This window comes from Callithrix jacchus, chromosome 12 (genome assembly GCF_049354715.1).
Source record: "Callithrix jacchus isolate 240 chromosome 12, calJac240_pri, whole genome shotgun sequence".
Taxonomy (NCBI): domain Eukaryota; kingdom Metazoa; phylum Chordata; class Mammalia; order Primates; family Cebidae; genus Callithrix; species Callithrix jacchus.
The window spans coordinates 76,385,976-76,411,787 of record NC_133513.1 but is presented as its reverse complement, the minus strand read 5'-3'; the positions used below and the strand labels follow the sequence as shown (position 1 = coordinate 76,411,787).

Genomic DNA, 25,812 nt, shown 5'->3' with positions numbered 1-25,812 from the left:
TGGCATCCTCTGACCATGACTGTGACTTTTTTTCTATCTACGGCATCACTTTGCCAAAACCTATCATCACCAGTTTGTGCTTATTTTTAAAATGTAATAAACAATCAGGCATTAAGTGATAAGTCTTTCTTTCTTGCTGCTTTTTCACAATATTATTTTCTTTTAGTCCATAAATGTCTTAAATTTGGCATCTTTAATAATTAAAAAATACAATGTTCAAAATCTTTTTAACTTTCAGTAGAAATCAAATCAACATAACTCAATTTTTTTGATACTATTTTTTCATATTTGCCACTTGTGAAAAATGAGATTAATTCTTACTGCATTAACATCTGGAAAATATCTTCATAATTCAGAGTTTTTTAAAAATTAATCTTGATCACACTTAACATCTCCCTGTGTTTGCATTAAATGTTATTGTTGCATCTAAGACAACTTGCAATGAACTGGAAAAATGAGTTAACAATTTGAAAAGTGTTTCTAAAATCAAATCTTACTTGTTACCTTAACACAGGGTGTCATGATTTCCAGAGGTCATCTCAAGTTGAAAAGCAATTAGCTGCCTTTTTCCTTGTCTCCTAATTTTTGACAGAAAGTTAGTATGTTCTCTTATTTTTTAACAGGATTCTACTGGGAATCAATGTAAGTGATTATAAGGAAAGGTCTTGAACTGAGGTAGATGAAACTTTAAATTCCAACTTCACCGGGTATTTGGCTGAGTAATACTGGGAAAGTTATCCAGCCCTACTGTGCTTCAATTTCCCCAAAAGTGCCATAAGAAATAACTGCATCTATTGAATAAGTCAATGTTTTATTCTAATTTACTTGTTTTAATTGATATTATTTATTCTTCATTTTATTTATTTAAAGAGTGTAGGCTAAAATAAGTAAGTGGCATTTCACAGTTCTCAGAAAGTTAATAAGGACAAATAAATAACAGTTAGTATTATTAATTAAGGAATATTTATCTATTACCATTTCTTCAAAGCCCAAGAGAAGCACAAACTTGATGTTTAAAGGCATAGCTTAAACTTTCCTACTTCACACACACAAAATTACAAATAATACAAGTATTCATCATTTTCTCATATTGACTACATAGATGCTTTTTTGTAGTTCTTTCTATATTCTGGATACTGCCTCTTTGAGATTTTTTTTTTAGACGATGTTGCAAGTGTTTTCTTTTAACATATCGCTTCACTCAGTCATTTATAGCATCCTTGTTGCAGCAGTCTGCTATTCTGATGTAACCACATTCATCGGTCATTTTTCATTAGTATAAGAAGGGATTCCCAACCCTCAGGTCACAGACCACTACCAGTCCTTGACCTGTTAGGAACCAGGCCACACAGCAGAAGGTGAGTGGTGGGTGACTGACTGAAGCTTCATCTGTATTAACAGCTACTCTTCATGGCTTGCATAATCTCCTGAGCTCTGCCTCTTGTCAGATCAGTGGCAGCATTAGATTCTTATAGGAGCACAGACCCTATTATGAACTGCATATGCGAGGGTTCTAGGTGGCACACTTTTTATGAGAACCTAATGCCTGATGATCTGTCACTGTCTCTCTTCACACCCAGATGGGACCATCTAGTTGCAAACAAACAAGATTAGGGCTCCCAATGATTCTACATTATAGTGAGTTTTATAATTATTTCATTATATAGTACAATGTAATCATAGTAAAGTGCACAATAAATGTGATGTACTGAAATTATCCCCAAACCATCCTCCCCCCTGACCACCTCCTGTTCATGAAAAAATTATCTTCCAACAAACGAGTCCTTGGTGCCAAAAAGGTTGGGAACCGCTGATGTAGGACATTTCAGTTAATGATGTTCAACTAATGCCCTGCTCTAGGGAGGGAGGAACCAGAATTTTGGGGACACTTTTTCAACATATAAGGTAGATTCTGATATGTCCTCTGCAGGCTGAGAGGATTGGCACGTTCCCACAATGAGCATCGCTGCCACACTGTGGCAACTCGTGTCTTGTGAAATAAAAACACAGGAAATCATCAAGAAAAATAAGTTGACTAATAAATCTTTACTCCTGAATTTGAACATAAGCTTCACATTCATAAGCGCATCAAAGGAATGCATACCAATTAAAAATAGCTTGAAAAAAAGTTTTCACATTCTTTCAATAAAAGTGATGCCTTCTCCCCTTGGAAATTTTCCTTTACTGAGGTAAAGTGACATAACATGAAACTTAGCATTTCAATCATTTTTCAGTGTACAGTTCACTGACATTAAGTGTTCACATTGTTCTGCAAATATCACTGCCATTCATGCCCAAAACTTCATCTTCCCAAACTGCAACTCAGTAGCCATGAAACAATAGCTTTCCATTTACCTCCTCCCACTCCACCCCCAGCCCCTGACAGCCAACATTCTCCTTTCTGCCTTTATGAATTTGCCTACTCTATGAACCTCATGTAAGCGGAGTCCTACAGTATTTGCCATGTCTAGTTTTTTTTCATTTAGCATTATGTCCTCATTAATCCATAATGTCACATGTGTTAGAATGTATTTCCCTTTAGGACTCAATAATATTCCATGTATGTGTATATCACATTTTGCTTATGCATTCATCTATAGATGAACCTATAGGTTGTTTCTACTTTTTAGCTGTTGTAAATAACACTTCTATGAACATGGATGTAAAACTACCAGATCAAGTACTTTCTTTCAATTATTTTAAGTATATATTAACAGTAATATTTTAACTGATGTTAACTACTTGGATTAAAGACTAAAGAAAAAATTACCATTGGGTTTTCTTTTTGCATGCATTCCTCGTAATTTAATGACTGATTACTTGTCACTAATGGAAATCAACTTGGTAAAACCAGTTGTGACACAAATAACCACCATGAAACCATAGTAAATACAGATCTTCTCAGATTAATTTTTGTTCTGTGCACTTTTGATACAATTCATATCTTAAATGTGACATGAGCATTCAAATTATTGAACCATAAGCCAAGTATCTACATGTCTGTGTATATGTTTGTCCTAGAAAACCCTCAGGGGACCTCCCTTAGCAATCACTGCTCAAAAAAATGACTCACATACCCACATCCACACCAATTCTTTGCAAAGATAACAGGACAGGAATGATTGGCTCAGACCAGTCATTTTTCACCACCTTGGAATAGGCTTCACTTCCCTTGAAGCACATGATCCCCAAAGATAATACCACAATAAAATTGAACTTCTGTTAAAGTGTGAGGAAGGAGAAATGGTCAACTAACAGTGTCTACTATACTCAGTAGATTTGAGTACATAAAACCAAAGAGACTTCACCTAAATTAACTCATGGTACAAACAAAATAATTTAAAACTTACCTTCACTTGAATTTCAGATAGTTATATTATTTTTCACTCAGCATAGTATAAATGTGAACCAAAACTAGGTTAATTATTTTGTGCATCTATATTCCCTACTCAGTACAGAGTAGGAACACAGTATGTATTTTCTTTAAAAAACGAATTTAGGCCGGGCACTGTGGCTCATGCCTGTAATCCCAGCACTTTGGGAGGCTGAGGTGGGTGGATCACGAGGTCAAGAGATTGAGACCATCCTGGCCAACATAGTGAAATGAAACCCCGTCTCTACTAAAATACAAAAAATAGCCGGGCATGGTGGCATGTGCCTGTGGTCCCAGTTACTTGGGAGGCTGAGGCAGAAGAATTGCTTGAACCCAGGAGGCGGAGGTTGCAATGAGCCGAGATTGTGCCACTGCACTCCAGCCTGGCGATAGAGCAAGACTCCGTCAAAAAAACAAAACAAAGCAAAAAAACCCCGAATTTAGAACATGTTTTAAAGCATAGTAGGTATAGTACTTCAGATATACAATTGTTTTTATTATGCTATTGCTTATATGGGATAATTTATTTCAACAGCGCTTTTATTGTGTTACTTTACCTATCGCATATATTTAAAATAATGCCTCAAATTCACAAATCATCTTTTAAGCTAGTATAACCTTATTCATTGCTATTTCAAAGTCTTGTCTTACTTTGTCAATTCTATTCTGTGCAACATTACTTCTTTCCCTTCTTACACAAACCACATATTTACCTTTAACTTTTATCATTCTGCATTATACCATGGACCAAAAAAAATTAACTTGCATGCATGATATATGATCTCCTATTACCTAATACTATATAGCAATTGGTATAAACACCTCTTTCACAAGGATGGTCTATGTCCCATTTTCAGAATTATCTTTCTTCAAATACCACAGCTTAGCTGGCCCTGATTCAGTGCCATTTCCATTAATATTTTTGTTGCTCTAAGTATAAAATGTGTAGAACGCTTAACTCATGCTGTGATTAAATTCTGGAAAGGAGAAGATTCCAGGCTTCAAGGCTAAATGCAGCAATTGGAATTGTTAAATACTGAGGATTTATCACTCCCTTCACTTCCTAAGTTCCTTGCCTCCTGTCATTCAAATATGCTCTGCACTTCCTTTCTTCTGGGTTTTGGCTTACTTAGTTTATTTCCTCTGCTTAGACTGCCTTCCTCATGTAAGTTTCACCTTGAAAAAAAAAATCTAACCAACCTTCAGGGCTAGTCTTAAATTCCTCATCCTCCTGGAAACATTTTATGTTAATTCACCAACTGAAATGTGTGGTTTTTTTTTTTTTGAATCTACATGGCAATTTGTGCTCTCCTACTTTATTATTATAGAATACATTTTCATCAGTACATAACTAAACTTTCTGTGTGTGTGTCTCTCTCTCTCACTCTTATCTAAAGTACTTAATATATTACATTGCCTGAAGTTGTTTCCTAGAAAGGACCCCTTTCCCTAGCCTGAATAACCTACTGATAGTTCAAAGAGGGAGGGTTCCTCGGAGTTCTCAGTAGTCTGGAGACACAATCCATCCCATCCCTGTATACCTCATCACAAGAAGTCCATGCATTATCTCCAGGGCATACGTCCCCACCCAGATGCTTCTTTCCATGCAATGTCTACACACCTTACTCTGACTCAGTTTCTCACCTGACTTTTATCCTACTAACAAACTTTCCCCAGAATTCCTTGGAAATCACAGTCTATCATGAACAAAATCCCCTAAATATCCAACTTTCTCTCTCAGTGTTATCTATGCTTTTTGATTCCTTCTTTCTTCTTGTACCCCTCCTTGAAAAAGGCACTGCTTTCTGTAGATCTCACAGATCTCCCCGCTACTATAATGTACATAGTACAGAGCCTAGGAGTACAGAGCAAGCATCCTTCTGTCTCCATTGACACTCAGGCCTAATTCCCCTGAAGTAAATGCCGCCCCTGACGTAAATGCCATCAAATAATACCACCCACTAAATTTCCTTGTTATAGTCATCACATACCTTTTGAGTAATCTTTATTAATGGAATATTTCAAGATTTGGCTTATCTTTCTTTCTACAATACAGTATAGGGTTAGTAGCATAAGCGGTGATGTAAAAATCCACAAGGGTATTCTAATCACAGAAGCATCCAACAGTCAATGATTCTCTTATCAATATTGTTCTTTGATGGATAGGGACCTTTCGTTACCCCATATGCCAACCACCTCATGGCAGCAATACCTCAGTATCCCCACACCCTTCTGATCTCTAAGTGCTGAAGTTCCCAAAACTTAGTCTTTGTATTTTTTTTTGTCAACCCCATTTTCTAGGTGATTTCATCTTGGTCTATTACTTCTCTCTCAAGTTTAGATCAGCATTTGCAACTGTCTTGCCAAGAATTAGGTTTTTGTATTGAAAAAGCCTCACACATCTTCATTCCTGCCATCACAACAGGCAGTGGAGGAGCTATGGGAATCTGTTCAGAACAAAAACCATTAAGTCATTCTTGATTTTTCCTACTTTCCAATGCACAATTCATCAGCAAATCCTCTATGTTCTGTCTTTTAACCCCTTTCTCAAGGTCTCTGCAGCCTATCTACATGGTTTGAGCTACCATCAAATTTTGCCTAGACAAGTCATGCATTAGACTCATCTTTTATTCTTGTCCAAAAAACATTGTTACCCATTCCCGACATCCACCCTGCACAGCATCTACAATAATTCTTTTATATTGAATTATGTCATAACTTAATAAAATCATTCAAAGGCTTTCTTTCTAACACACCTAGAACAAATCTCATATTCTAGCCCCAGGTACATTTCTGAACTCATTTCCAATCAGACTTTTTCATTCACACTATCCTCCAGCTCCCTATCAACCTTTAGGGCTTTATAAAGAAATCCCAGCATGCTGCTCACCTAAGAATCCACAAGTCTTGGTCTTTTCCTTTATTTAGGTCACCGTTTCAGTTTTATCACAAAAGAACTACCTTGACTTTCTTATCTAAAATAGCACCACTCTCATTCTTCCCTATCAAACTTTATTTCCTTAAAATTTATGACTACATAACTTACTGGTCTATTCATTTCCTCAACTCTTTTGCCTGTATTACTAGGGTGGGAACTTTGTTTTGATTGTGTATTTGTTTTTTCAATTGCTCCATATCCAACTTCTAGAACAGTGTTTAGCATGTTATAGGTACTCAAATATATTTGACTAAATGATAGAACTGAATCAATTAAGAGTTAATGAAACTAAAATATAAAATAAGATAAAAATCAGCTACAGAGGATTCTTACTTGTGGATAATAACATAAATTAAATATGAGTGACAGATTTGTGGACCACTTTTATTTATAAATGGTGATTCAGATCAGGGGTCAGGACTTGGCATAGTGGAAGAGCTATTTTGCAAGTCCAACAAAATTAGGTTGAAGATTTTTTCTTACTGAGAGTGTTTAATAGGTGATAAAACTACACATAAGAAGAGCTCTAATCATGGTGCTCCTGGTAATAGGAAAAGAAAGGCAATTACTCATGTGTAAAACTAGAGGCAATCAAAAACTAGATTTGCCAGAGATGTTGAGGTTTTATGTGCAATTTACAGCAATTTACAAGTTAACCACTAAAATGCTATCCAAAATATATCTCTGCAGTTGAGAAACCAAAACGTTCAGCATCTAAACTTTTCCCTCACTAAAATGTAGCATTTTCAATTTTTCTTAGTAATAAAACATTAGTAATACACATTTGATTATAGTCATAAATTATTTGGTTATAAACAATTATAATAGTAATGGTAATAAACATTTGATGACAAAGAAAAATATGGAAAATTTATAACTTTGGTCTTAGATATTGCATTTTGAAATTTCAAGTAAGCCAACATTCTCTGAGATATCAAGGTTTTAGTAACTTTTACTAAAGTGCTACAATTATTCTGTTATTTTTTACTTTCATTCAATCAGCATTTAAAATTCAAAAATTTATCTCAGAAAAAAAATTGTTAGATATTTATTACACTTTTTTTTCTATTAGAAGTGGTAATTTTATATTTATCACTAGAGAGTCAATTTTGAGAATCTTTTGAGTTATTCTACTGGAGGCAGACAAACTACTAAGAAAAGATATAACTTTCAACATCTTATTCAATGTAAAACATCATACATATTACTAAGAAAAGATATAACTTTCAACATCTTATTCAATGTAAAACATCATACATATTTTATTACCATGTTCATAGTAAAGATAAAACTCAAAAAGTTGCTTAGTGTTTTCCTGATTAATCTGTATTGAGTTTAGATAACTAAACTAATACAGCTCCAAGTTTCAGGCTTTTGTTTATACAGCATGAGTAAGTACGCAGTTAATGCAAACTATAAGGTTACAGCTATCTGCAAAACCTGAGCTTTGCTTTTATTTTAGTTCTGTATATTAACATAATTTTCATACCTTCACTCTGAGTACAGAAGTAAACATTCTTGCATCTTCAGATACACCTCCGATGTAGAATTTTTTCTGAAACACTGGGGGATTATTATTTTCATCCTGAATCTCAATGTACACTTTAGCTGTATTGCCTGGAGGACAAGAAATGATACATTTTTTATTGGTAGTTATTCATGGGGGAAAATACACTGAAGTAAATACTCACTGTACTTTTTTGTTTTTGGAAACATTCAAAATAACTTAAGTCAAATGCTATTTCTAGATGGAATGCCTAGCACCCCCAAATTCAGGGGACACTGATAATGATACTTCTGGTATAAACATATTAGGTTGCTGTTATTTCTTTTAATTATAATGTCCTGGTAATTCATTTTACTTGATTTAATTTGGCACTAAAATATTGCACTCTGCTAATTTTAATGAAACACCTCAACCATTCATGTTCACAAACACTTCACACACAATACCAGTTATACCAAAGGAACACAAATATATAAACCCCTTATGAAATAACAGAAATGGCCATAAGCTAATATATGAATATATATTTATTTATTCTTAAGTATAAAATCAGCAATGGCATTTCTTTAGCTTAAAATTATAGTATAACATTTTTATTTTAAGACTAAAAGTAACAATGTTTGGGTGAGCTGTTTATTTCCACAAACAGAAAACACAATTTCTTACGCCTTGGGAACTGTCAATGTTAGAGGCTAACATTCATTGAAAACAATGTAGCTGAAGATACAATTATAATATGACTCATAAATGATGCATTTTGCCATTTAAATAACAGCAAATATACCATACATGTCATCATCAAATTTTAGAACCTCCCTCAACTCATTACACCTTTAATGAGAAATGCAGTACTTGTCACTAGTCCAATAATGACCTTTTAAAACATAATTTAATATATAAAAAAAACTTATAAACCAAATAAAATGGGAAATAAGTGGTTATTCATGTTGAAAAAAAATAGATTCAAATAAGTATTGCTAGTGTATTACTTAAGTCAACTTTTCTGATGCATTTCAGTTATGGACAAATATATGGCAATTAATCTACATACTATTTATCAAGGATGCCCTTATTTCGGTGTTTTACCTGTGTTTAATGCCTCCTGTGCAATTTTGAATAATTAACACTAGCCTATTGCAGGGTACATCATGGGTATACAATATATTTGTATTGGTTGAATAAATGAATGAATGAATAACATGTATTAGTAAGAACTTAGAAATAGTCTGTTTTTGTTTGTTTGTTTGTTTGTTTTTGATTTTGCTTTTGCTTGCCCTGGGAAAGGTCAGAGAGAACAGGGAGTTATGTCCAAGATTTTGCTCCTATCCTGCTGCCACTCATTTAGTTTTTCTCTATTTGTCATCCGCGACCTGGAAGAGGTAGAATCAAGAGGAAAACTGCTAGCTCCACAGAGAAGAGAACCAGCAGGGCAGCAGGGCTAATAGCGGATTATGCTTCTCTGTCCTGCAGTGCCAGGACTCTGACTTGAACCCTAGTCAGCCACCGCAAATCAGAGTTCATTCAAAATGAAATTAATTTTACTTTAGCAGCAGACCATTTTATCGCTAGAATCGAAAAAGCTAACAGCTCTAAATTTAAAAATAAAAAGAGGAATTTTAGAATACATCACCTTTCCAATAACGTTTTTCCTCTTTTATTCAGAAATATATACAATTCAAATCTGCGATTTGTTTTCCAAACTCTTAGAATGACAGAGGTCTCAGGAAAAATACTAACTGATGATATATCTTCTTCTTGAAATGGATGAGTCATTTAAAATGTTATACAATTTGCAAAGAACAAGATCTTGGTCATGGCCTATTTCCTTACTTCCCACCCGTAACTTCATATCTGGTTGGTAAGCATATCCTACATGTCAGCATCATAAACAGGTAAATAAATGCTTAACAAATACATCTTATGTTATTTTTTCTCTCAATTCCACAGCTGCCCATATACTTAAGTCTGTTCATGCCTCACCTGTGATATTAAATATTATCTGTTCCTCTGTCATGTCTTTCTAATGTGTCCTGTATTCCCATATCATAGAGACATTACAAACTACAAGTAGGATACACTATATCCAAAGTTCAACCAACCAGCATTCGTATGTGCACTCTATCATTTAAGTGTTTCTTTAAACATTCATTGTAACTTTTGAGGGACTGCCATGTCTTGGCTACTCTGGTTACGACTATGTGAGATAAAATATAAAATATATAATCTTCAAAACATAAAAAACTATATCAAACTATTTAGTATAAAATATAAGGTTCTTAATAATCTAACGTTATTTGGTTTTATTTTATTCTAACAATTTTATTATCACTGACAGAAATTGTGAGCAATTTTGTGGCTGTAACTGCTTGTGTACATACACAACCCCCAAACCCCTCATGGACATGGACACACACACACACACACACACACACACACTCATACATGCACACAAACCTACAAACCTCACAAAGTCCTAAAGAATAAAAGAAGTGTATTATAAAGCACATGGACTCTATTACAGTAGAAATTTAAGAAACTCATGATTTTGAGTTATCAGATTATTCATTTTTTTAAACAATACTATACTAATTCATTTAATTGCAAATACATTTTAATACATTTTAATGGATGTAGTGAATTTTTCACCATATCCTCAAAAAGTCTCTGACTAATGAAGTAACTTGGTGGTATAGTTTATAGAAGAATAACTATTTGACTGTGGTTTACTGAAAGCTAGGTGGCTTTATTTTGTAAGTCAGGCATTTATTTACATTGTTCATATGTTTGGTTAAGTAAGTACTGACAATTCTTAAAATACCATGTGTAATTTATATACATACTTATATATATATACTTTGTGCATATAAGATTCAAATCCAATATTGTTCTAATTAAAGCTCCTTTGATTCAATGGCCTATATCAGATATTAAGTGATTTGTGGGAAAAAGGTCTGTGCATAAACCAAAATATAATGATATAACTGGAACATAAAGGGGAGTGATAATTATATTTAATTGTGATATTTTAATTGAATGATATTTAATTATACAGAAATTAATGACTAAACAATACAAAATTTCAGAATACTTAACAAACAGCACCCAAAAAACTCAAAAACATTGTTTAGACTTAAAAGAAAAAATTTATACATTTATTTATTTTAAAAATCCTAGATTATTCAGTATTTTTCACAAAAAATAAACACCTATATGATTTATAACAATATTGTATCATGAATTTTGAAATTTGTTTGTTATATATCTAATTATACAGGATTATTTGTAGTAGTCAATCAAAAATAAATATAAAGTTGTGAAAAAGGTGTTGTCATTAAGTTTGTGATAGATGTTAGAATAAAATTGTTAATTCTTATTTTCTATAATGTAAAATAGACTAGTTTCCTTTTTTTTCCCTTCTCCCTAATAATTTTAGGCAGTTGTTAGGTATCTCTCCTTTGAAATGCGATAGTGCATTAAAAATGTTTCTTTTTATAAACTTTCCAGAGCTTACTTGACATTGCATTTGGTTATAAGCATGTTTTCTATTCTTATTAGATTTCAATATTCTTCAAGATGGAAATTGTATCTTCTACATCTATTAGTACTATAATGTCTTAGTTTGTTGGTAATTTTTACCCTCAGATATTATTCTAACAGAATTTCTTAATTTTCCCTAGACAAAAAAGTTGATATTCAATTAATTTATTAGTTGTCTTTGATGATAATAATGAGATTGTAATAAACTTAAACAAAAAGTTAACTCTTGGAAGGATATGAGGGAGTTCACTAAGTCAATGTGACCACAAAATAATCAGGAAGATCCAGTCTGGAAAGTAGCAGATGTTTGGTTTTCTTGCAGGTAATGGCAGATGAAATCACTCAGAAAACTGTGTTCTTTTATGCTCCTTTACCCTACCCCTTCTTCCTTATGAAGAAGGCTTAAGAATCATACCCTGGGGATATATTACCTGACTATCCTAGTTTGGGTCAGGTGCTTGCTCCTTGTCTAGGGGAGAAGAGGTCACCAGATTATCGACTTGACAAGTCACTGGAACAATTATAAGACATTGTAGTGTATCTAATTCAAGAATGCATAAAATAAATATTGGCCAGTAAATAAAAAAGGAAAAAAAAATAAGTGTACACTTACAGTTAAATCACCAGAACGGCATTCTTTTAGATTTTTTATTCATGTTTATACAATATGCATTATGTCATCAATTTCTTTGGCTCACATGCTTCCCCACTAAGGACTGTACCATGTTCTTCCACCAAATTTGGATATTGATTATTTCAAGGCAGAGACTTGGAAGCAAATCTGATTTAAATTCGTTTAAGGGAGTCAGTTTTTGTTTAATCTCCTTGAGTATTTACAATAACTTTTTCCATGTTGTATCCTTTATTTAATGTAGACATCAAATATGTAACAAGAGAGATGCTAGAAATAAAATGGAAAGTATCATGATAAAAAATTATGTGTGGGGACAAACACATGTGCCTAATATCCTAGTATTCTCCTCCAGTCTCCCTTCTGGGTCATCTAAAGAAGGCAAGTATTGGGAAGAGAACCAGAGAGTGAAAGAAATTGCAAAATAGCCAAAAGAGCTATTTGGAAAGTGTTTTGGTTAAGAGATATTATAACTTTTCTGTGTGCTTTGGGGCACATTGCCTTATTTTTCTTCCATTATTAATTTTTTTTCTCTAATTTTATATGGGACAATCTTTTCTTTGGGCAGAACCTTTGAAGTTCTGGCCAAATAATGAATATCATCTCATTATTATAGTCAAAGAAAACTAAAAAATTAATTAAATTTCAACTTTTTTGTTCAGGAAAAATTGAAATAAACCAGAAGTTTTAAAAATGACTCCTGCGGCAAGAAAATTTAAGATACCTTCTTGGGATGTTTTAAAGACAGACTATAATAATTCTATGTAGTCAAGCTCAGGGAAGAATGTAAGACAGTATAGATACCTCCTTCAATAGCACTTCTGTTCTATTTTAGACATTTAAACATGGTAAAAGGAGTTCAGAAGAGTGCTGTTTAAATACCCATTAACCTCATCTTGACTCTATGATATTTAAGACCAAATTTAGTTGGATTTTTTTCCTTTCCCTTTTAATAATCAATACTGTGCTGTTAGTTTTTTCTTTTTAGGAGGGCCCTATTATCCTCAAGATGAATCTATTTCATTTATACACATGGCAAACCTAGTGCCTACACTGTACTGGATTCTCAAAGAAAGGCTTACTGAATAAAAAGCCAGTGAGTTAAACGTGTCCTCAACTGTGATCAATTTGGCTGCTCTGGAGCCATTTTTGGTAGTCACAACTGTGGGGATGGGGGAAGGCAGTGCTACTGGAATTAAATGAGTAGAGATCAGGGATGCTGAGAAATATTCTGTGATGAACAGAACAGGCTCTTATACCAAACAAAAATATTCAGCCCAAAATGTCATTAGTGATGAGGCTGAGAAACCCCAAGTTAAATAAAAAGAGAAAGAGGAATTAGATGAGTTAAGATAAAATGGAAAGTTTCTGTAAAACTATAGCAACACCCTCTCCTGAACCCATCTGCATACACATGCCTTTCACGTGGAACTTATCAAAATATTCTGGAATTATTTGATAACACATGGTTACACTCTTCTTGACTGTGTCCTTTAAAGTCAAAGGCTCAATCCTTTTTATCTCTACTCCTGTCACTGCCTTCTGGCTTTTGTTACCGACATTCCCTCCATCTAAAATGTTCTTAACTCCAACCCATTTCTCTAGTTATTGCCAGCAAACATACATCAAAGAAATATTTATTTCCATACTTGAGAATGTAGGAGCTTAGTCATATTAGAAAAGATATACTAGACTATATTTTCTTCAAAACCTTAAAGGAAAGAACTGTGTTTTTCTTATTGTTGTGCATCCTTCTTGCCCTAACATACTAAATGATTTTTAAAATTGTATCATGGTAAATGATTTACAGATTCTTCAAACAGTCCTATTACAGAGAACTTTTTAAATGCTTGGAATACCAGATTTATATGTATTAATTTGCTGGTACCAAGAGACTGAAGTCAGTTCCTTGCTTTAAAAACATACAATTTATTATGCTGTTTTTCCTTTAAGACTATTTTTCTTTATGCTTTACAGGTAAAATAATTATGAAAGCATTTTGACTTCCACATAGTAGGTTATATGGTTTGTCTCTGTGTCCCCACCCAAATCTCATCATGAACTATAATCCCCACGTATGGAGGGAGGAACCTAGTGGGAGGTGATCAGATCATGGGGGCAGTTTTCCTCAACATGTTCTCGTGACAGTGAGTTCTCAAGAAATCTGATGGTTTCTCTCACTCTCTCCTTCCTGCTGTCTTGTGAAGAAGGTACTTGCTTCTCCTTCTCCTTCCACCGTGACTGTAAGTTTCCTGATGCCTCTGCAGCCACACAGAACTGTGAGCCAATTAAATCTCTTTTCTTTATAAATTACTCAGTCTCAGTTACTTCTTTATATCAGTGTGAAAACAGACTAATACAGTAGGTATTCAATAAACGCTAAATTAAATTGTAATTGTTACCATTTCACTATCGCTAATGTCCACTTAAATCACTCTATTTTATTGCTGTAAATTAAACGAGATAACAGATTTTTAAGCACTGAAAAATCATAATAACAAAAGACGGCATGTTGTTTCAATTAAAAGCAATATATTAAAGATAACAGATTACTCTAAAAAGTTTAACTTTGGGAAACTATTGACTCTGAAACCATTTTGTAATTTGATGGGCTATTTGGAAACATCTTGAGGATTCTTGGTTTTTATATTATTATTAATTCCTCTATGTTCCTCTGTTCCAGTTTGTATTCTGGATAATATCTGGTTCTATAGGCAAATTATCTAAAATAAATTCTTAAGCTGGTCTTACTAAGGGGTTTATAGATACATATTTTGAAATATACAGGTGGAAATAAATATTTTTGCTATGATAGAATAATTTAATTTGTGTAATTTTATGTTATTCACTAAAACTATAAAATCAAATTTGAGAGAAAAGAGAGAAAATATGTTATATTGTGTCCACTGGAGAGAATTAACAGGAATAAAATATACTTACAAAATATTTAGAAAATAAATTATTAAGTATATTAGGATGAGAAGCTCACTGACTGTTACTTCTCAGCTTTTGCTCTCCAAAGATTATATTTATATATACTATTTATTTTCAGTGGTTAGGCAGAAAAAGAGAATGAATCTTTTGTGGTTTATTTCAATAGTTTTCTAATTTAGCTTTGACATTGAATTAATTAGACTCTGGATGATGTTAATTGTTTGATCTAAAACATATATTTTGTGTATATATTTGACTGAAAGGTTAATAACTGAATTAAGTAAATAATTGCATGTTATTACTGGCTTTAACATCTGACATTCATATTTCCTTTTTTTTTTTTTTTTTTTTTTTTTTTGGAGACAGAGTCTTGCTTTGTTGCCCAGGTTGGAGTGCAGTGGCAAAATCTCAGCTCACTGCTCCCTGCAATCTCTGCCTCCTGGGTTCACCCAATTCTCCTGCCTCAGCCTCCCAAGTAGCTGGGATTACATGCGTCCACCACCACACCTATCTAATTTTTGTATTTTTAGTAGAGTCAGGGTTTCACTGTGTTGTCCAGGCAGGTCTCAAACTCCTGACCTCAGGTGATCTGCCCACCTTGGCCTCCTAAAGGGCTGGGATTACAGACACGAGCCACCACACCCAGTCCATGTTTGTATAATACAAAATACTTGATTTTTGGCTAAGTCTTCTCATAAACAAAATGACAAAATTGACACTTTGTCATTCCTCAGTATCTGTGGGGGATTGGTCGTAGGAACCCCTTCTGATACCAGAATCCATAGATGCTCAAGTCCCTGATAGAAAATAGCCATAGTATTTGCATATAACTGACACATATCTTCCCATATAAATCATCTCCAGATAACTTATAATACCTAATACAATGTAAATGCTACCTAAATAGTTGCATATTGTATTGCTTAAGGAATAATGACAAAAAATTCTGTGCATGTTCATTAATGACAAAATCATCCATTTCTTTTCTGAATATTTTCCATCTCTGGTTGGCTGGATTCATGAATGTAGAACCCATGGATAGAGAAGGCCAACTGTAGAGTGATGAGGAAATAATCAGAAAAAACACCAGAGTAATATTCTAAGTATTACTAAATTTTGGTTTTGAATCCATTTTAACATTTTTTTCCTTCTGGAAAGATTTTATGAATGAAATTTATATGCAAATTATAATCACCAAAATAGGAGTTAAGGATGCAAAATTGTTTGTTTTCACTGGTACTGGCAACATTTTGTTATTCCTGAGTTCAAATGAATACATTTAAAAGCCTCTGCAACCCAATGATTGTGACTTTTAACTCATTCAGTTTCTAGGAGAAAAAAGACACTATTTTAAACCACTTTTATTTATTAAACCCCAGCTCTCTACAAAAAGCAGCTACACTCTATTACAGGACTCAAGGATCAACAAAACTGTTGTAGCTGTAATCTGGGCAATAAAAATTTAAGCATAAACTTTGAAAGTGAAGCCTGGGTCTAACCTGATAAGAGCACATGTATGATGTGTGACATTATACAGGTTACTCACTCTCTGAGGTAGTTTCTTATTCATAACATGATAGTCATTTTACATAAATAACTAGATTAAATAAGCAAAAGCACGCAAGGCACTGAATACATGGTACTGTTACTATTTCATATATGCCTCAGAGATTCCTGGCTCTCAAGGAAAGAAGGAGAAAACATTAGTGACATTATTACTATTATTAGAAGAAAGAAAAATACCAATAGCATGAAGTTAAAACAAAATTTCCTAGCACTGAATTTTAAAAGAAAATGATTTTTATATGAGATATTTTATAGGGCTATAGTACACATCTAATAATGTAGTAGAAAATACATAATTTTCATGCAAATAAAATAATTTTACTAAATCATAATGAAATACTATTGGAAAACATATGAAAAGTACTGTATCTTATTAAATATACATACTTTTGTTTACACAGACAACAAATTCATAGAAAATTTATTACAAAAAGCAACGCTTCAAGAAAATCAGACAGTATATGATATTTAACCTAAGACTAGTAGAAATTATTGTACACTGAATTGCAGGATCACCGCTGAGAAAGACGAAATTACTATGTCTGACTAGACCATTAAATGACCTCTGAATTCTCTGACGTGTAATTAAAAATAAAAGTATATTTATGCTCTGAAACTGTTTTGTTTAAATAAAAAGAATAATCAATACATTTTGTAAAATAAATAAAAAAGCTAACAGAAAAACAATCTAAAATGCAAAAAACATTGTGTCATGGAAATGCAGTTTGCTAAGCACTCAGAAAGATACACGGACTGTTGTTATCATCACCTGGGCCATTTTGAATTTTCTTACAGGCACCTAAACACAGACATACACACAACAAATATTAACACTATGTTTCTTTTTTCTTGAGACTATAAAGGAGCCGTGTCTAAAAGATTAGAGAGGAATCCATCAAAAAGAAATGAACAGGCCAGGCGCAGTGGCTCAATCCTGTAATCCCAGCACTTTGGGAGGCCAAGACGAGGTCAAGATATCGAGACCATCCTGGTCAATATGGTGAAACCCCGTCTCTACTAAAGATACAAAAAATTAGCTGCGCATGGTGGCGCGTGCCTGTAATCCCAGCTACTCAGGAGGCTGAGGCAGGAGAATTGCCTGAACCCAGGAGGCGGAGGTTGCGGTGAGCTGAGATTGCGCCATTGCACTCCAGCCTGGGTAACAAGAGCGAAACTCCGTCTCAAAAATAATAATAATAATAATAATAATAATAATAATAAAAAGAAATGAACAAACTGACTTGGTTTGGATGTTTGTCTCCTCTACATCTCACGTTGAAATGTAATCCCCAGTATTGGAGGTGGGGCTTGGTGGGAGGTGTTTGGATTATGGGGTGGGCCCCTCGTGAATGGATTAGCACCATCCTCTTGGTGGTTAGAGAGTTCTCACTCTGAGTTCTCAAGAGATCTGCTTGTTGGAAAGTTGTGGCACCTCCCCCTCCCTCTTGCTCCTGCTCTGGCCATGTGATGCACTGGCTCTTCCTTCGCTTTCCACCATGATTGGAAGCTTCCTGAGGCCCTAACCAGGAGCAGATGCCAGCACCACACTTCCTGTACAGCCTGTAGAACCATAAGCCAAAACAAAATATTATTTCTTTATAAATTACCCAGCCTCAGACATTCCTTTATAGCAATGTAAAAATGGCCTAATACACAAACCAAATATGGTTTGCCATATTTAATGGAAGGAATGGAAAATACATTACTCTTTCTTGAATAGTTTCTCTACATTAGACATTTTACTTATAATATTACTTTAAAAACCTTGCAAAAATCCATGAAATAGGTATCTACATTTCTGCTTTGTAAATAAAGAAACTGAGACTCAAGGAGATTAAGGAACTAGTCAACTATTACAAAGAAGAGCCAGGCTTCATTCCCAGGCATGATTAAAATTCATGTCCAGGTTTCTCTCCCTAGTAAAAACAAGATTTTTAATAATAGCAAAGTAAACTTCCATTAGACGCTTTTGTTCAGCTTCTAGAATACAGGCAAGCAAATAGTACTGAACAAAGAATTATTGAATAAAATGATACGTCTATTTCAAAAGGCAGACAAGTACAGTTGCCCCTTGTATGTTTGGATATCATCTGAAGAGTTATTACAAATGATTTAAAGGATTGATAAATGTTTATGACTTATTGAAAGAAGAGAAAAAATTGCTTTTCAAACAACATGCTAAATTATTTAATGCTGCTCAAATAGGCACCTCTGTCCTTTAATGTAATACACATACACACACATACACACACACACACACGTATCACCTTAGCTTCCTATTGGTTCTATAACAGATTAATGCAAAATTAGTAGTTTAAAACAACACATATGTATTACTGTATAGTTGGTAGGTCCAACTGGATCCCCCTGAGCTAAAATTAAGATGTAGCAGGTCTGCATTTCTTTCTGGAGCCTCTAGGTCTGTATTTGTTTTTGTCTTTTCTAACTTCTAGAAAGTGCCTGCTTGCATTTTTTAGCTTAGTGTCCTTTCATCAGCCGAATATGGCAATGGCCAGTGGAATCTTCTGTTGCATCACTCTGACACTGACTGTCCTGCCCTCTTTCACTTATAAGGATGCTTGTAATTGCATTGAGCCCACCCAGAGAGTCCAGAATAATCGCCCTATATTAAATCCTTCATCTGATCACCTCCGGGAAGTACCTTTTCTTTCTTTTTTTTTTTTTTTTGAGACGGAGTTTCGCTCTTGTTACCCAGGCTGGAGTGCAATGGCGCGATCTCGGCTCACAGCAACCTCCGCCCCCCTGGGTTCAGGCAATTCTCCTGCCTCAGCCTCCCGAGTAGCTGGGATTACAGGCACGCACCACCATGCCCAGCTAATTTTTTGTAATTTTTAGTAGAGATGGGGTTTCACCGTGTTGACCAGGATGGTCTCGATCTGTTGACCTCGTGATCCACCCGCCTCGGCCTCCCAAAGTGCTGGGATTACAGGCTTGAGCCACCGCGCCCAGCCAAAGTGCCTTTTCTTATGTAAATTAACATCTTCCCAAATTTCAGAGATTAGGGCATCGATGTCTCAAGGGAAGGGGTACATCATTCTGCCACAAGAAGCACATAATTTGCTCTTTTGAATGTAGATTCTAGGAATATACTGTATTTCAAAAACAGAAGTGTATTAGGATGTTCCCAAATGACAAATTTAGGAAAAACGAAATTCTGTTTTAATATAAATATGGGAGCTCGGAAGCTCTTTTTATGTACAAACAATATCACTGACAGGAAGCTCTGATGGTAATACTAATCTTTGAGAAGTTTCTGGACTAAGTGTTTTCTGTGCATTATTTCAATTTACTCCTATAACATTGTACATTTTATTGATTATTCACATTTTATCAATGAAGATAATGAAACTCGGAGGGATTAAATAACATGTCTAAAATTACTCAACTAGGAGAAGGCAGAAATAAGTTTCAGATTGAACCTGCAACAACCTATATATGTAACTATTTCACTTTATGGCCTTCAATTTGAGTCAGTTAGAAAACCTGAAGTAGGCCAGATGTCGTGGCTCACACCTGTAATCCTAGCACTTTGGAGGCCAAGGGCAAGTGTATCACCTGAGTTTGTGAGTTCAAGACCAGCCTGGCCAACATGGCGAAACCTCGCCTCTACTCAAAATACAAAAATTAGCCAGGCGTGGTGGCATGTGTCTGTAATCCTAGCTACTTGGGAGATTGAGGCAAGAGAATCGCTTGAACTCGGGAGGCAGAGGTTGCAGTAAAGCTGAGATTATGCCATTTCACTTCAGTCTGGGTGAAAGAGTAAGTGAGAAGGATTATTCTGTGTAATCCTTGAATAATTCTAAAATTTGTGATTTATGGGAAGCGTGGAGTAGGGCAGTTTATTTCTATAGCCAAAAAAGAGAAGTTATTTGTATTTAGGCATTAGGTATTTAGATATACACTTCCATGCTTAGGATCACAAGAAAAATTAACATTTCACTGGGAAATTTTGAAAACTTTCTAAGTTTTTATAAATACTCAGGAATAGATTGTTAGAATGGGACCAGGGAAAGCATCCTCCTCCTCCTCCTCCTCCTCCTCCTCCTCTCCTCCTCCTCCTCCTCCTCCTCCTCCTCCTCCTCCTCCTCCTCCTCCCCCTCCCCCCCTCCCCCTCCTCTTCCCCCTCCTTCTTTCTTCTTTCTTCTTCTGAGGCAGAGTTTCGCTCTTGTTGCTCAGGCTGGAGTGAAGTGGTACGATCTCAGCTCACTGCAACTTCTGCATCCCGAGTTTAAGCGATTCTCCTGCCTCAGCCTCCCAAGAAGCTGGGATTACAGGCATGCACCACCCTGCCCAGCTAATTTTGTATTTTCAGTAGACAGTTTCTCCATGTTGGTCAGGCTGGTGTCGAACTCCTGAACTCAAGGTGATCTGCCAGCCTTGGCCTCCCAAAGTGCTGGGATTACAGGTATGAGCCACCGTGCCCGGCCAAGCAAACCTACTTCTAAACTGCAACAGGAAAATAATTTAAGGAATATGTAGATAATCGGGTTGGAACTAAAACTTCCCAGCAGAAGTGTTTCTATATACCTTTATTTGAAAATATCCCTTTCGCTCACCTCATAACAGCTTGAGGCAAAGCGAACACAGTATGGATACAAAATGAGAAATCACATTTCTAGAAAGTTGAGTACTTTTTGATCTTGCACAAGGCAGTTGAATACAAGGGCCTGCTTTCTCATGTATAAACCATAGACAAGCAATAAGATTACCTTGATGATTAAATGTCATAATAAACAGGAGTATGTTTATAATCACCATATACACCTATAAAATATTAGAGTTGTCTACAAAAACCCAAAAGTATTATGGCATATAATCTATTTTCAAAAATTTGCATATTTTAATTAAAATAGTGAACAAGTTGTGTGAAAGTACATATAAGCGTATGCATACATACAATATAAGTATACATTAGGATATTACAATATAATTGAAAAAGATAAAATTTTTTAAGAAATCAAAATTATGATTGACAGATTATTTTAATTTTCTTCTTTACATATTTTATTTTTTTAATATATGATAGGTACTACTTTTCTAATTTAAAATAATGTTAATATCATGATGGAAGACTTGAGGCAGAAAGAAAACAGAAGTAATAAACCATAATGCACATAAAAATCTTGAACTTCATTTGCTCCTTTCTATTCCTTCTGTAAAATATCATCATCTCTTTCATCTAAAGAACCTGTGGAGATCCTATGTGCAAACCTTCATTTTTTTTCCTGCATCAACAGGCCCTGGCTTATGTTCATAAAGTATACATTATTTTCCTTCAAAAATAACAATTTTCTTCCTTGTTTATAAGAATGTATTTCCCCAGGTATATGTGATTTACTTTGAAGATTCAACAAGGAAGCAATGAATAAAGAAAGAAGTGACCTTGCAAAACACAACCTAATTATTATCTATATATCTTTGCTGTGTTCATTACTCATATGGTATATAACACATTTAATAATTCATTTTATGCAGAAATTTTTGAAGTAATATAGTAGAAGCAATTTAACTACAACTCCTTTATGTAATGAACATTCTAAACTGAGCTTTTGGAAAGTGCTTAATTAATACTTGTAAAATAGGGTTTCATAGTTTTTGCAATATGTCATTAAGTCTAAGAATTATCTTTAATCTTCTCCCAAACTTCTGAGAGGAGAGAATAGTTTTTGAGGCAACATACATGGATGAACTTTCAAAAGTTGAAGTAATCAGCTACTTACAGCTATGAACCCAGTCACAGTATAAATGGAAATTAAAATTCCATTATGATATAAAGTAAAAATTTTAGCACTATAAATTTCAAGTAATATGCCACCCCTCTACACCGACCCCTAAACTGCTTACCAAGCACTTCATTCAACCACATTTAAGGCCTAATAAGAATTTTTAAAAAATATTCCTAAGCAGTATCACTTTCTGCTTTATTTTGACCACAGAAGTCCATTTTTCCTCTTTGGGTTACTGTTACCTCCACATTCCACGTGACCTTAACAAAAATGCCAACTACTGTACTCTTCACTTTACCCATTTCCAAGGATACATGTGACTCAAGCCAGGCCAATAAGGTTCTCTCACCTTCAAATGTGTGATCCTTGAACCGATGGCCAGTTGCTTGATGGTCACTAACTCCAGCTCTCTTAATGGCACTGCCCAAAAAAAGAATTGCTACTTGAGTTTCTGCCTAAGATTGCTGAAGCCTCTCCATGTTTTTGTCTTTCTTTAGACCCTATTCAATTTCTCTCTTGCTTGTACAAGCCACCAAGTATTCTTTTGATATGATTCCCTAAGAATAAACCAGTCAGACATGGTTCCTGCTGTTTACAACTTACTAATCATGCCGAAAACAGTTTGGAAAGACCAATTTAGTCCATAGCAAAGAACAGACACCTTATCTCCTTATCTATAGAAAGATACTGAATTTTTTCTTCCCAAAAACAGTATGAAATGTAGATTTTTTATTTTGTTTTATGAAATGTAATCAAGTATTAAATTTTAGTATATTTTCTTTTTTAACATCATGGATTATTATTTTAATATTTTTTGAAAAAGTTGTATTTTTGTATATACATTATCGAGTTGTCAATCAAGATAGGGGTATTCAAATCTAATGCCCTCAAACGATGGCCTCGCTGCTTTTCTAACATATCACAACCTACAATAACTGGTAATACAGAGAATTCAGAGGAAAACATGAGGTATCTCTCCATACTATCTAAAGGAGTAGATGATGCATATTTAGTATGTGCTTACTACATATAATTTTGTATGGTTCGAGCATTTCACAGCCAGTAGTAGTAATAAAAATATCTTTTTATAGAATATTTCTCACATTAAGTACTTTCAGATATGATTGTCCTTAAAATTCTCAAACACGCTATAAGGTATAGAGATGTTTACCTTAATAGAAAGTTGAAGATTATAAGGGTTAGAGAATGTGTAAAGGTCAAAACTGGCTATGGAATTCAGGTCTGTCTGATACCAAAATCATGGATCTTAAGCAATTTATTACACAAAATTTTTATGTATCTACCTTTTCTCTGCTGTTTTACTAAGGTAATTTTAAATGGGAACAATTTAATGGTTTAATAATCTGAATTAGGGCCAGGCACGGTGACTCATGCCTGTAATCCCAGCACTTTGGGAGTCCAAGGTAGGTGGATCACGAGGTCAAGAGTTTGAGTCAAGTCTGACCAACATGGTGAAACCCCATCTCTAAAAAATAAATAAAAATAAAAAGACTAATGATCTGAATTATAAAGAATTTTCCCTTGTATAGATTTTTAATAAATGTTCTCCCTTACTGTTTGTCCTTTAAACTCATGCATATCTGAGCATTTATGAAGTATCATCAAATAGGGATCATCAATAAACAAAACTGAACTACTAAGCAGGTTAGAGTATCCAACTTTCTTGTGTATTTTAATAAAACAGAAATATAGCAATCTCTATTAAAGAGTCTTGATGGCAAGCATATGCTGTAAGTAAATAACTGGTAACAGACTTTCAGAATTGAAAGTGACAGGATTTAAAATAATGATTTCTTCTAAATTACTTGTCAGTAATTATTTTAAAGATATTACATGGGGGACTAATTAGGTACAAGATACCAAGAGGAATAAAAAAAGGAACAAGACTGATTGACTGAACCTAGAAAAGTTCCTGGGAATACAAAATGAATTAGATGGGAAGAACTGACTACTAGAATTGTGTTTTGAATAATGGTTAAAAAGAATGACAAGCTAAATTTATGTTTCTTATCTCTGAATCATAAAATTCTCAGTTTCTGCTTTTGCACTGAAGTAATGTGTAAATTAAATTGAAATGCATGCCTTATAGAAATGTAAGCATTGATAAAATTAGTGAGTATTTAAGAATAAATTAAATTTTAAATTGTCAGCCGGGCGCGGTGGCTCAAGCCTGTGATCCCAGCACTTTGGGAGGCCGAGGCGGGTGGATCACGAGGTCAAGAAATCGAGACCATCCTGGTCAACATAGTGAAACCCCATCTCTACTAAAAATACAAAAAATTAGCTGGGCATGGTGGCGCATGCCTGTAATCCCAGCTACTCAGGAGGCTGAGGCAGCAGAATTGCCTGAACCCAGGAGGTGGAGGTTGCGATGAGCCGAGATCGTGCCATTGCACTCCAGCCTGGGTAACAAGAGTGAAACTCTGTCTCAAAAAAAAAAAAAAAAATTTTTAATTGTCATGGAGCTAAAACCAAGAAATCTTTTACCTATTTAATTCCCCTGTTTTCTTCCACAAACAAACCTTTTGTTACTTAGCTTTAGTGACTGTAAGGCCCGTGTTAAATATTAGCCAACATACTTTCTTTAGTCATAAGTTTTTGGAGTTATCTGCAACATTTGATGTTTCAGCCATTTTCTACCTTTCTTGAAACGCTCTTCTTTAGCTACCAGGTCATCAATACATAAATTGTACTCTTGTTTCCACTGGGCTCTTCAATGACTATTCCTTTTCCCTCCTTCACTCAATGGAAGAGCTTACCTAAAACTCAGTTTTCCATTTTTCTCTCTTGAATAACAGAATGCGCGTAGCCAATGCCTACACCCATGATCAATAATAAAGAATTAATGTGCTTTAGAGGAAGATTCTGACAATTTCCCTCATATTTATGATTGCTAAGCCACATTTTATGCTTATGTTATTCATGTAGTTGCATCTGTTTTCTATTTCTGGAAATGTAATTTCTGTAACATAAGTCACTTAATAAATTCCAATTCTTTTGTGCATAGTTTCATTTGCATTTAATAGGGCTTAATGTTTCTCCATTGAAATATGAGTTTTTCTAAAAGAAGAATTTTAGAGTGACTATTATGTCATTCTGGGGCCTCATTATCAGTCAGTGATTAAAACTCTCTGAAAAAAAATTTGAAAAAATATTTGGCATTCAGTGAATGATCTCATTGTAAATCTCAATTTAAATTTGGACTAAAAAGGCTTAGGAAAAAAATCTAAATTATTTACTATATTAATTATGAATATGCTTCCAAGAACAAAGAAAATTCTATCTCCTGTCTTTTGTTCCAGGCTTATTCTTAGGTAGAAGAAGGAGAACTAAAGGAGAACGATTTCATGTATTCCTAGATACTTAAATATTTCTATTTTGATTGCCCATGGAAGCAACGTAAAATGTTTCCCTCATGAAATATATTTTTCCCATATTATACATGTAGAAATATAATCTTTTTCTATTTTGGAAAGTTTGATTACGTATCATTGTCATCAGTTCAGCACACCAATTTGAGATCAATGGAAGAGCACTGCTTCAATGCATTTGGTTTCA

The 25,812-nt window shown here is 34.3% G+C and overlaps 1 protein-coding gene across 9 annotated transcripts in view; it reads right to left on the bottom strand.

Annotated features, from left to right (window-relative positions):
* PCDH15 (protocadherin related 15) overlaps positions 1-25,812 on the bottom strand; it is a 1,854,109-nt gene that overhangs the window by 98,423 nt on the left and 1,729,874 nt on the right. For all 9 annotated transcript variants that reach the window (XM_054243050.2, XM_054243053.2, XM_054243049.2 and 6 more), the window contains one exon: positions 7,801-7,928. In XM_054243050.2, the coding sequence (XP_054099025.2) occupies positions 7,801-7,928 (128 nt within the window). The remainder of the gene's footprint in view (positions 1-7,800; positions 7,929-25,812) is intronic.